At 42.1% G+C, this 12,878-nt stretch overlaps 4 protein-coding genes and 1 long non-coding RNA gene across 16 annotated transcripts in view; 3 read left to right on the top strand and 2 right to left on the bottom strand.

The window, feature by feature from the left end:
- The window catches only part of LOC127530798 (zinc finger protein 37-like), a 151,035-nt gene that overhangs the window by 35,780 nt on the left and 102,377 nt on the right, over window positions 1-12,878 (top strand). The gene's annotated exons all lie outside the window — the stretch shown is intronic.
- Window positions 1-12,878, top strand: part of LOC127530802 (zinc finger protein 391-like) — a 281,112-nt gene that overhangs the window by 168,710 nt on the left and 99,524 nt on the right. The window lies entirely within an intron of this gene.
- Window positions 1-12,878, top strand: part of LOC110946257 (oocyte zinc finger protein XlCOF19-like) — a 54,531-nt gene that overhangs the window by 20,112 nt on the left and 21,541 nt on the right. The window lies entirely within an intron of this gene.
- Window positions 1-12,878, bottom strand: part of LOC127530809 (uncharacterized) — a 166,874-nt gene that overhangs the window by 151,263 nt on the left and 2,733 nt on the right. The window lies entirely within an intron of this gene.
- LOC127530806 (zinc finger BED domain-containing protein 4-like) lies at window positions 9,294-11,580 on the bottom strand. Its single transcript, XM_051938326.1, has 2 exons — window positions 11,077-11,580; window positions 9,294-11,002 (listed from the first exon to the last, which is right to left on the bottom strand). The coding sequence occupies exons 1-2, from the start codon at window positions 11,430-11,432 to the stop codon at window positions 10,906-10,908; spliced, it is 453 nt and encodes a 150-aa protein (XP_051794286.1). The 5' UTR covers window positions 11,433-11,580; the 3' UTR covers window positions 9,294-10,905.

Below are 12,878 nucleotides of genomic sequence, written 5' to 3'. Positions count from 1 at the left end.
GTTCCAAAACTCCAGGATTTTCACCGACAAGCTCCGCCAGACTGTCCTGCAGCCCCCCCAGTCAAAAAATATGATTGACGTCATTGGCAGCGAACGTTCGGATTTCAGTTGACGTCTATAGACGTCAATGGCAGTGAATGAGTTAAGTATAAAGTCATTTGTTATTGTTGTTATTTTTATTGGGCCAGTAAACAATATAATAGAATTGAGATTCTTTATTTATCCCACAACTGCAAAATTATTTGCTACAACAGCTAAAACACCAAATCACAACAAGTAAAAAAAATCCTAGTAAATTACAGTCTGTAAGAACAGAATAATAAAATAAGGGGCTAAATGATCACAGTATGGCAGATTAAGAACAGAGACTATTTCAAAACTAGGACTTGAACAGAAATATGCAGGTTGAGTTAACTGTGCAGATTGTATGACATAAAATAAACACTTAACAAAATCTGACTCCCCTAGAGGAGGTTTTTGTTGAGTTTATGCTACAGTTGTGAGATATGGTACATAGTGAGGGTTGAAGAATTGGACATAGGAGGAAAAGAAGGTAAATTGGACATGAAATTAATATTTTTATGGGTCAGAAGGTCTTGATCATGAACATATTTCAGGCACAGGGTTTTAAATGGCCAAATGCATATATACATGAGAATGTGTCTTCACCCCTGACTGCCTGTTTGTAATAAAAATAACAACATACACACGTGGACAAAATTGTTGGTACCCCTCAGTTAAAGAAGGAAAAACCCACAATTCTCACTGAAATCACTTGAAACTCACAAAAGTAACAATAAATAAAAATTTATTGAAAATTAAATAATCAAAAACAGCCATTACTTTTGAATTGTTGATTAACATAATTATTTAAAAAAACAAACTAATGAAACAGGCCTGGACAAAAATGATGGTACCTCTATAAAAGATTGAAAACTATTTGACCAGAGTGACATGATTAACTCAGGTGTGTCATTTAATTGACATCACAGGTGTTTCCAAACTCATAATCAGTCAGTCTGCCTATTTAAAGGGAGACAAGTAGTCACCCTGCTGTTTGGTGAAAAGGTGTGTACCACACTGAACATGGACAACAGAAAGCGAAGGAGAGAATTGTCCCAGGACATCCGAAAAAACATTATAGACAAACATCTTAAAGGTAAAGGCTATAAGACCATCTCTAAACAGCTTGAAGTTCCTGTGACAACAGTGGCTCATATTATTCAGAAGTTCAAGACCCACGGGACAGTAGCCAACCTCCCTGGACGTGGCCGCAAGAGGAAAATTGATGACAAATTGAAGAGACGGATCGTTGGAATTGTATCCAAAGAGCCCAGAGCAACCTCCAAAGAAATTAAAGGTGAACTCCAAGGCCAAGGTACATCAGTGTCAGATCGCACCATTCGTCGTTGTTTGAGCCAAAGTGGACTTCATGGGAGACGACCAAGGAGGACACCACTGCTGAAAAAAACTCATAAAAAAGCCAGACTGGAATTTGCAAAAATGCATGTTGACAAGCCACAAAGCTTCTGGGAGAATGTCCTTTGGACAGATGAGACCAAACTGGAGCATTTTGGTAAGGCACGTCAACTCTATGTTCATAGACTCAAAAACCAAGCATACGAAGAAAAGAACACTGTCCCTACGGTGAAACATGGAGGAGGCTCAGTAATGTTTTGGGGCTGCTTTGCTGCATCTGGCACAGAGTGTCTTGAAAGTGTGCAAGGTACGATGAAATCTGAAGACTATCAAGGCATTCTGGAGAGAAATGTGCTGCCTAGTGTCAGAAAGCTTGGTCTCAGTCGCAGGTCATGGGTCTTCCAACAGGACAACGATCCAAAACACACAGCCAAAAACACCCAAGAATGGCTGAGAGAAAAGCGTTGGACTATTCTAAAGTGGCCTTCTATGAGCCCAGATCTGAATCCCATTGAACATATGTGGAAGGAGCTGAAACATGCCATTTGGAGAAGACACCCATCAAACCTGAGACAACTGGAGCTGTTTGCTCATGAGGAGTGGGCCAAAATACCTGTTGACAGCTGCAGAACGCTCATTGACAAATACAGAAATCGTTTAATTGCAGTGATTGCCTCAAAAGGTTGTGCAACAAAATATTAAGTTATGGGTACCATCATTTTTGTCCAGCCCTATTTCATTAGTTTGTTTTTTTAAATAATTATGTTAATCAACAATTCAAAAGTGATGGCTGATTTTGATTATTTAATTTTCAATAAATTTTTATTTATTGTTACTTTTGTGAGTTTCAAGTGATTTCAGTGAGAATTGTGGGTTTTTCCTTCTTTAACTGAGGGGTACCAACAATTTTGTCCACGTGTGTACATGCATACATATAAGTAGAAATGAAATAGTTAAAATAGAACTGTTTAATTGAGCTTTTTTTTTTTTTTTTTACCTCAAAATGCACCAGAATGCAGGAAAATGACTCCATTTTTTCCACTATCACCGACACAGAAATTTGAGGCTTTTTGTGGCTCATTGTTATTCTTATGAGTGAGCCACAGTGGCTTTTCATTTCAAATTCCTAGTGCAAGCATAGTTAGTTAATTTCATCCTCTTCTGCTCACAATATGGATGAATATGATCTGTTACCCATATGGTTGTAAGACTCCCTTTATATAATAATAATAATGATAATAATGGATTAGATTTATGTAGTGCTTTTCTATTCAGGCATACTCAAAGCGTGTACAATGAATCCATCATTCATTCACTCACACATTGTCACTCTGGTGGTGGTAAGCTGCATTTGTAGCCACACCTGCCCTGGGGCAGACTGACAGAAGCGTGGCTCCCAATCCACGCCTATGGCCCCTCCGACCACCACCAACATTCACAATAAATATATATATATATATATATACACACGTGGACAAAATTGTTGGTACCCCTCAGTTAAAGAAGGAAAAACCCACAATTCTCACTGAAATCACTTGAAACTCACAAAAGTAACAATAAATAAAAATTTATTGAAAATTAAATAATCAAAATCAGCCATCACTTTTGAATTGTTGATTAACATAATTATTTTTAAAAACAAACTAATGAAATAGGGCTGGACAAAAATGATGGTACCCATAACTTAATATTTTGTTGCACAACCTTTTGAGGCAATCACTGCAATTAAACGATTTCTGTATTTGTCAATGAGCGTTCTGCAGCTGTCAACAGGTATTTTGGCCCACTCCTCATGAGCAAACAGCTCCAGTTGTCTCAGGTTTGATGGGTGTCTTCTCCAAATGGCATGTTTCAGCTCCTTCCACATATGTTCAATGGGATTCAGATCTGGGCTCATAGAAGGCCACTTTAGAATAGTCCAACGCTTTTCTCTCAGCCATTCTTGGGTGTTTTTGGCTGTGTGTTTTGGATCGTTGTCCTGTTGGAAGACCCATGACCTGCGACTGAGACCAAGCTTTCTGACACTAGGCAGCACATTTCTCTCCAGAATGCCTTGATAGTCTTCAGATTTCATCGTACCTTGCACACTTTCAAGACACCCTGTGCCAGATGCAGCAAAGCAGCCCCAAAACATTACTGAGCCTCCTCCATGTTTCACCGTAGGGACAGTGTTCTTTTCTTCGTATGCTTGGTTTTTGAGTCTATGAACATAGAGTTGATGTGCCTTACCAAAAAGCTCCAGTTTGGTCTCATCTGTCCAAAGGACATTCTCCCAGAAGCTTTGTAGCTTGTCAACATGCATTTTTGCAAATTCCAGTCTCGCTTTTTTATGAGTTTTTTTCAGCAGTGGTGTCCTCCTTGGTCGTCTCCCATGAAGTCCACTTTGGCTCAAACAACGACGAATGGTGCGATCTGACACTGATGTACCTTGGCCTTGGAGTTCACCTTTAATTTCTTTGGAGGTTGCTCTGGGCTCTTTGGATACAATTCGAACGATCCGTCTCTTCAATTTGTCATCAATTTTCCTCTTGCGGCCACGTCCAGGGAGGTTGGCTATTGTCCCGTGGGTCTTGAACTTCTGAATAATATGAGCCACTGTTGTCACAGGAACTTCAAGCTGTTTAGAGATGGTCTTATAGCCTTTACCTTTAAGATGTTTGTCTATAATTTTTTTTCGGATGTCCTGGGACAATTCTCTCCTTCGCTTTCTGTTGTCCATGTTCAGTGTGGTACACACCTTTTCACCAAACAGCAGGGTGACTACTTGTCTCCCTTTAAATAGGCAGACTGACTGATTATGAGTTTGGAAACACCTGTGATGTCAATTAAATGACACACCTGAGTTAATCATGTCACTCTGGTCAAATAGTTTTCAATCTTTTATAGAGGTACCATCATTTTTGTCCAGGCCTGTTTCATTAGTTTGTTTTTTTAAATAATTATGTTAATCAACAATTCAAAAGTAATGGCTGTTTTTGATTATTTAATTTTCAATAAATTTTTATTTATTGTTACTTTTGTGAGTTTCAAGTGATTTCAGTGAGAATTGTGGGTTTTTCCTTCTTTAACTGAGGGGTACCAACAATTCTGTCCACGTGTGTATATATATATATATATATATATATATATATATATATATGACTCTTTGTGTTTACACTGTAACATGAATAAGTTGTTGTTTCCATTTTGTGTTATTCTCTATGATAAGTTAACACTCTGTATAACCTCTTTGTGTTAAAAAATAAATAAAAAAAATGTCTGCAGGGGCCCAGACGTGTGCGTCCACGCCATTTCCAGTGGTCACCGTGGGAACCAAATATGTAATTTGAGATGGCAAATGGAATCATTAACTCCTACACTCCCCCCTACTGATCTCCACTTGCACATCCCAATGAAAACAAAATCATCATAAGAACAGCAAAAAAACAAATAATAAAAAAAAACAGATTTGCGCTGTGAGAGCATCATGGAACACTATACCAGGTATCAACAACTACATACAAGAATGCATGGAGAAAGATAAAGAAAAAAAATACAGTATGTTCACATTACCGATATCAAGCATTCCAGTCAATGACCATTCCTGAAAAATTAGAATGAGAAAGGGGTCGTGAATCCTCTCAATACTCATAGGAAAAACATACCTGTGTACTTGTCAGGTTGCCAGATATCCCATAATAATCACAGTACAATCACAAACCACCTGGATCCAACTGTCAGAATTCACAGACAGGTGTTCATTTCATAAAGAAAACAGATCCCCAGAAAACATCATAAACGCACTTCACAAATTCACATATACAAGAACATTAAATACCAGTAAGAACCTTCTGGTGCATCTGTTGAATAAGTCACACGACAGGCCTGACAACTCTCCCATACCTCGTCGTTGTGCTTAGCAGTCTGTTACTGGAGGTAGAGGTAAGTAGAACATGTCCAACACCAGGGGCCTCGTTTATAAAACATTGTGTAGGATCCATACTAAAGTTTGCGTACGCCAAAGATACGAAATGGGCGTATGCCCTTCGCCCCTGATTTATAAAACTGTGTGTAAGCACAGCTGCACCCAATTTCTTGATAAATCGCACACCAGCTGGAAGATTGCACAGGTGGATCCACCTAACATTCCGCCCACAACACACCCACATTTTTACCATAAATGGTCAATGCAAAGTAACTCATGAATAGCCCAGCCGCACTAGCCAACCCACGGCAACGAATTTAATTCTCTGCCAGGGTGGGTCTAGTTACCCTCCATAAGGCTCGAGGTTGGATGCTCCTAAAACTGGCCGGACGAATCATCATGAAGTGTAGAGTCAGAAGGCGGGCATAACTAAGTGACGACAGAGGCACGACGATTCTGACAGGAATACCGACGAATCACCATGAAGTGTAGAGTCAGAAGGCGGGCGTAACTCAGTGACGACAGAGGCGCGATAATTCTGACAGGAATACGTCAGCCTATTCGTTGCACTGATTGGTTGTATACCTACCCAATTGCTGCAGAGTGATTTGAAAGACCACCTTTTAGCCCGCCTCCCTCCCTGTCGAGCGTGCCTAGACCCTTGCGTCGTAAGAGCTGGGTCTAGCGCGGCTAGGCTAACTCATTAATGTATCTGTATATAAATAAGCTGCTGATCCATGGCATTTTACAGCGCCGCCTAGCAGTCTTTTCACTGCTGTGCGTCAGGATGAATGAATCATGTGTTGACCCAGGCCACCCTGCCACTAAATTTGTTATGATCATGTCCAATGTACAAATAATTTGTACACTCATTGAATGGACATTTTTTCGGTTCACATAGACAAATTCATTTTCACTCGAAGCCCTTACAGCAGCATGAGTGCAGTCAGTTACACCGATTACATTTGGGAAACCGGACATTGCTGCAAATTGCCGTTTAATGTTGGCCTGTTCACCCACAGTGTAAGGAAACCTGATGTATTGACTGGTCATGTTTATAATGTCATCCAAAACAGCTGGCATTATTGCGCTGAAGGATGGTTGTGATATCCCAGACCTAAAGGACATCATGTAACTGTATATCAGACCCAGACAGGATTTAGACAACAAATGTAACCTCATATATTCTTCATATAAAACACATACCTGTCGGCCAATTCCCGCTGGAAGGAGCCGGTGTCGCCAGAAACCCCGGAGTCGTCAGCTCCTGTGTCTGTACTGGGATGGTGTGGTTTTGGTGGGTGGGTCTGTCTAAGGTGGCCCAGTTCAGCACATAGATCCAGGAGTACTGCTCTAGGGAATCTGAATCGACTTATTAGCCAGTCATCTTCATGGGCAAATCCCCGTGATTCCTAAAATCTTTCTCCATTCTTAATGTGATCTTCCAGCAATGCCAGTGCATCCATTGTGCCACATTACGCACGGCTGTCACCCGCTATTTATCGATTTGATCAGCGATTGGACTGATTGTCACATGCCTTTTCCAAATTAGTAATCAATCAGTGCCACTCACCACTCTATATCATTTGAAGATGGAAGTTTGATATATGAACATAGTTCTGCAAATACAGTCGTAGGCCGAATGGCACACTATATGAACATCTACAACAATGAGGGTTTATGATTATCCGGCTCTACAAGTCTCATATGTGATGACAATAAAGGTTTGAGATCAATCTTGTTTCAATTCACCACTTCACCCTCCGGCACTGCCGTTCCCTCTGTCTCCAAAATGTGCTTAAGCAAGCATCAAAGTTGGCGCACCGGTGCGCACATTCTCACGCCAAATTTGTTTTTAGAAATCACAACGTACACGGTGTACGCCACTTTCTATGCAAAGTTTGTGATTTATGCCCTGTTTTGTGCGTAAGCAAGCATCAGGGTTGGCTGAATGACAGTCCCAGGTTGGTCATCAGGACAAAAAGTCTCAGCAGGTAAGTCACAGGAAACAGAGCAGTCAGATCTGTCAGCAGTCCCCTCAGAGTCAACAGCCACACGAACATCACATGAAACGGTCAGCTGTTCTCCAGAGGGAGCTGGAATCTGAGAAATCCATGAGGCAGTTCTGTCCTCAGGGTCACAAACGGGCAATGTAACAGAGCCCACAACACCATCATTAAGCAGTGAGCCATTCGAAGCTTCTGTGGTCAGATCACTGACACATGAATCCTCAACCTCAGGCTTCATGGAAATAGGAAGTTAACAGGTAATAAGAGGTTCCTGTGAACCACCTTTCCTGCGCTGTAGCACAGTTCCTGATCCTGAAGATACGAGTGTTATCATGCATCTCCATAGCAGTGTAGAGGTGGTTCTCCCAGCAGTCAGCCAGTTTCCTTCTCCCTCGTTCACCTTTGTTAGCCAACAGGACTCAGTCTCTGTTTCTGCTGCTGTTTTGTGGCAGTAATCTGAGCAACTTTCAGAGCCTGGGCCAAATTGCACCTAAGGCACTGCACATAGGCGTCATAGTCCACTATCTGGTCATCTCGAAGAACTGACCCAAACATCAAGTCAACAGGCAGCCTAGGAGTTTAAAGAATTTTAAAATCAATATGGAGGTGCATGGGGAGCCAGTAATGGGATTGGAGGATGGGAGTTATGCGATTGAATTTTCGTGATCCTGTTAAAAGGTGAGCAGCAGTGTTCTGAACTAGCTGCAGTCTCGACCGTGAGATTTTGCTGAGTCCTGAGTGAAGTGCACGAGGTAAAGCGCCTACTGAGGTACAGCGTCTGTCTCTGGCCTTGATGCCCCACCTCATCATGTACCCCCTTCAGAATGCTCTCTTTCAGTGCAAAGGGCACAACATACCGATACGTCTTTCTCTCTGTAACAGCACACCTGATCTGACTGTGAGCTTTTCCCAATGCCTTACGATGCGCAAACCATCAGCTGGTTCATGTGTACGCTCACGTGTAGATGAGCGCCTCTGACGCTCCACAAACTGAAACACATGGCTCAAACATGGATCAACATGCTGCATTGCCATCAATTTATCCCTGGGCAGGGGACAAACCTCAGACAGCTCAGAAGGTTGGATGGGTTTAACAAGCTGAGGCAGGAGGAAGACTCGGGGTAGCAGGTGCTCTTGGTCCAAAGACCGAACCAGAACTGCTGACACCATCTGCTGCGAGATGCACGAATCTGCGACCTGTGACCCAACATTTTTGGATGCCACAGTTGCTTGATGATGCGTCTGTAGCATTGCTTGAGGAATGGTGAACAGCATCCTGCACACAGAGTTCAGAGTGTTCGCTGCCTCCATGAGCGCACCATAAGGGACATTTGTGAGACGATGGAACATGCTTGGCTGCGCAAAAGGCTCATGACTGAGAGCATCCGCGACTACATCCTTAGGGCCTGGAATGTACACTGACAGTCATTAAAAACTTTGAGACCATATTTTTCAACATAATTTTTATCTTGAAGCCCGAAACTGGATTTTCTTCATATGAATCATTTGTTTAGCATATTGGCATACAGAAAGAAAAATCTAAAGTTGCAAGAATGATTTCAAAATAAAGAATTTCACAAAAGAAAACGGCACCTGCCAAACACACAGTCACAACAGTCAATACCGAGTATGGCCTCCATTTGCTTGGATGCAGGCAGCAATCTGTTGGCACATACTTTAGACCAGGCTTCTGATTGTGGGTTGGGAACAGCCCATACGCCTGGCTACATCACTGTAGCTCAAACCGGCCTCCACCATACCCAGTGCCCAGAGACGTTGTTCATGCGATAGACGCGGCATGATGCTGTTCACTGGACTAACAATGGTGGCCTTTTTTGGGCCTTTATATAGGCCTTCAAAACACATTCTCAAATTGTGCAGATACTCACTGAGTATTACTTGGTGTCTCTTTGGTTCACTTTTGCAAAGTGACCAACCCATGTACAATGAATCATGACAAAATGACAACTCATCATTATCTCAACTACCAGGGCACTGGGTCATCAGTAAATCCACAATGAATAATTACAACCCCCCTACAAGTAGAATTCTGCCTACATTTCTACCTCACAGTTTCTATTAACTGTCAGTATACTTAATGTCAAAGTCAAATAGGGTCAAGCTTCGCAACCTATCTTTGTTCACAGGCATCGAGTTTGGGCTTACTGATGATGTAGGTCAGTGGATTGTTGTCAGTCCACACAATGAAAGAGTGAGCTCTCAACCAGTGACTGAATTTATCACAAACAGCCCAAATAAGCACCAAAAACTCCAGTCTGTGGGCTGGATAGCGGGACGGTGCAAAGTTGAGAGACTTGCTGGCAAATGCTACAGGTCGAGCAACATCATCAACCTCTGCTAGCTGAGACAACACAGCACCAAGGCCAAAGGAGGAGGCATCAACGGACAGCAAAACTGGCTTGCTGAAGTCAGGGTGAGCTAGAGTGGTGTTATCCAACAGAGCCCGTTTCAACTTTACAAAAGCTTCACTGCATTCAGTTGTCCATTCAGCAGAAGTGCGCTTTCTGGTCACAGGTGAACACCTTTTTCCTTTAGCGTGTCATGGTCTTTTCACGGCAGATGTCAGGGCAAACGGGCTTACTAATGTATGAGTAATCCTCAAAGAATTGCTGGTAAAATCCAACCATACCAAGAAACTAGGGATGCACCGATATCACTTTTTTCCAAAACGAGTAGTGGACGAGTACTTGCATTTGAGTACTCACCGAGACCGAGTACTTAAGCCATTACACATAAAGTTATTTTGATTTTTTTTTTCTACAGATATTGTCTGTTATTTGATTTTCTTGTACATGGGTTACTGTCAGAAGTTTCACTGCAGTACAAACAAAATTTAACAAATTTGTCATATACTGTCATTCAACATTAGTGCTTTTAGAAACATTACACTGCCACACATATTGTAAGATTTCAGTAAAACTTTGTCACATACTGAGTGCTGACATTTAACAAAAATGCTTTAAACATGGCACTGTCACACATCACCAAAAAACCTGAGTGTAAAATTGTCACTTTCTGCTTCTGTGGTTTTAACAGCTTTGCCACATATTTAACTTCAACATTTACTCAAAATATTCATTCAAGAACCAACATAAAACTGGCTGAGTATCTCAAGCGATCAACATGTCCTCACAACATCTGTCTGTGATGATTAAACTTACTTTGTGTAAGTGAGGGGCAGGTTCTTTTTGATAAAAAGAAGCTTCACTGCATTTTCAGCTGTGAGTCTGTTGCATTTTTCATCAACAATGTGGGACACTGAGCTGAAGAGACGTTCACTGTCCACACTGCTGCATGGGGCTGACAGGTATCTCTTTGACATTTGAGCCAGAATTGGAAATCACACTCTGTGAGCCCCCCAGTATTGTAGAGGGTTTTCCTCTTGAGCAGTTGTGGTCTCTCCAAGATATGTCTCTAACTGAATGGCAGCTCCCTCTGGTGCAAGGCCCGGTGATGTTGATTCCCGCTCACCTGCTATCTCATCAAACTGTCCAGACTGCTGCTGGCTTGCACCTTACGAAGCTTTCTGACAGGTGGCTCTCCAAGATCCTCCTACTTGTCTGCCTCTCCTGTGGACATCCTCCGCAGCATAAGCATCTCCTTGGCCTCTGTAGCAGTGTCAGTGTTTGAGAAAAAGCGATCTTTGTACCTAAAACAGCAGTAATAATATTTTATCTGGTTAAAAGGGACACACAAAGACATGCAGACAGACAGACACTTTACCTCGGATCGAGAAGAGTGGCGATGCAGTACATTGGGTTTGTTTCCCCGTCACCGAGGCGCCTCTTGACAGCCAAAGTCTCCTTCATGGCTTTAATGCCATGGTCTTTGTCCGTTTCATTGGTCAGAAGTCTCATAAGCACGGTCACAGCAGGAATGACTTCAGATGCAAGTGCATCACGGGAGCTCATTTTTCGGGTTAGTTCCTCAAACGGAGCAAGCACAGACAAAGTTTTCTCAAAAAGTGACCACTGGAGAGCGGTGACAATGAAGTTGTCAAGAAGGTCGTACTCTGACCCAAATATTCCGAATGAGAGACTGAAGCATGGAATAAGTGCTGTTCCAGCGGGTAGGGACATCCTGTTGGAGTCTTTTAACGGGCTGGTTGAGTTGCACGTGTATGTCCTCCAGTTGGGAGTAGGCTAAAGAGGAGCGTTTAAAATGTCCAACAATTTTTCGTCCCACTGCCACTGCATCGCCTACACTTCTCTGAGCCCCTCATTTACAGCCAGCTGCAGTGTGTGTGCGACACACGGGAGGCTCGGAAGCTCCGCATCACGCATGGCTTTCACCACGTTCTTTGCGTTATCTCGTAGCACTACATGGACTGCACTTTTATTAATGCCCCACGTCTGAAGCATAACATCAAACTCATCTGCAATGGCTTGGCCGGTGTGCGACCCTCTGAATGCAACAGGTTAAGATAACGGCATACAGTTCCTCGTGGTTGTGTTTGAGGTGGCTGTGCAGATTTGTAATGTTTCCTCGCGACGTAGCCACAAGTTTTCGGCATGACTTGTGAGACATGTTGTTCGTAACAGTCGTCTTTCTCGTGTCCTGCCATGTTGTGTTGTGGCGCTGGTAAAAAAAAAAAAAAGTGCTATTCGGGGTGGGGGGGACGGGGGTTTAAGGTCGCACTCAATTGGTCATAAGTAAACGTCTATGCATGCAAAAAGCATGATTTATAAATCTAAATAATCATAAAATTATCGCGCAACTTTGCAATAAGGATATCGCATTGACCATTATTGCAAAAACGATATTTTTTTGATATATCGTCCAGCCCTAATGGTGTCTGTTAGTTGATGTTTGTGGAGTTTTAAAAACGTGATTGTTGTGTTGATTGACCCTGGAAGCAAGACCAAAGTTTCCTGTTCAGAGGTGCTGGAAGTGTTTATCTGAACTACTCCACATTGACAGCAACTGCATTGTGTTATCAAACAGTTTAATAATAAAACTCTGACAGAGGACTCAGTCATTCAATCATTTCAGTCCAGAGACATAATTCCATGTATAGAGACCATTCATGATCTAAAGAAAGCGCACATACAGAGTTAGAGAGTATAGAAGTAATGTGTTCAACTGCATTCCACTATTAACATGTTGGGTTTCACTGATGAGTCAAATCAACAGTACAGTAACCAGCAGTAAAATAAGAATAACGTTAAAATCTAAATGTCCTGACAGGTTTGAAGGCTGAAGAGGACAGCAGCTTTATTCAGACAGATTTTAATGGATCCCATCAAACCTGTCTGTGTGGTGTGTAGAAAAGTAGCCAGTGGTGTTTACCATTAGAATCTTTGTGATCCTGTATCCACTGTGGAACAACGTGTTCATAGAAATGTCCAGTCATTTGGAGATGCTTGTATCATTCCTGCTGCTGTGTCATGGCTCCAAGACTTCTATTATAAACTATCATATTCTTTTTGCATCAAACATTGGATTTGTGAGCTGATTTTGTTGGAGACAGCCAGTCCTGGACAAAGTGACAGATGTGTGTTCTCTCATCATCACAGTAGTGACCA

Source organism: Acanthochromis polyacanthus, chromosome 18 (genome assembly GCF_021347895.1).
Source record: "Acanthochromis polyacanthus isolate Apoly-LR-REF ecotype Palm Island chromosome 18, KAUST_Apoly_ChrSc, whole genome shotgun sequence".
Taxonomy (NCBI): Eukaryota; Metazoa; Chordata; class Actinopteri; family Pomacentridae; genus Acanthochromis; species Acanthochromis polyacanthus.
Note: the sequence above shows the minus strand (reverse complement) of the source record. Positions and strands in the feature narration are given on the sequence as shown.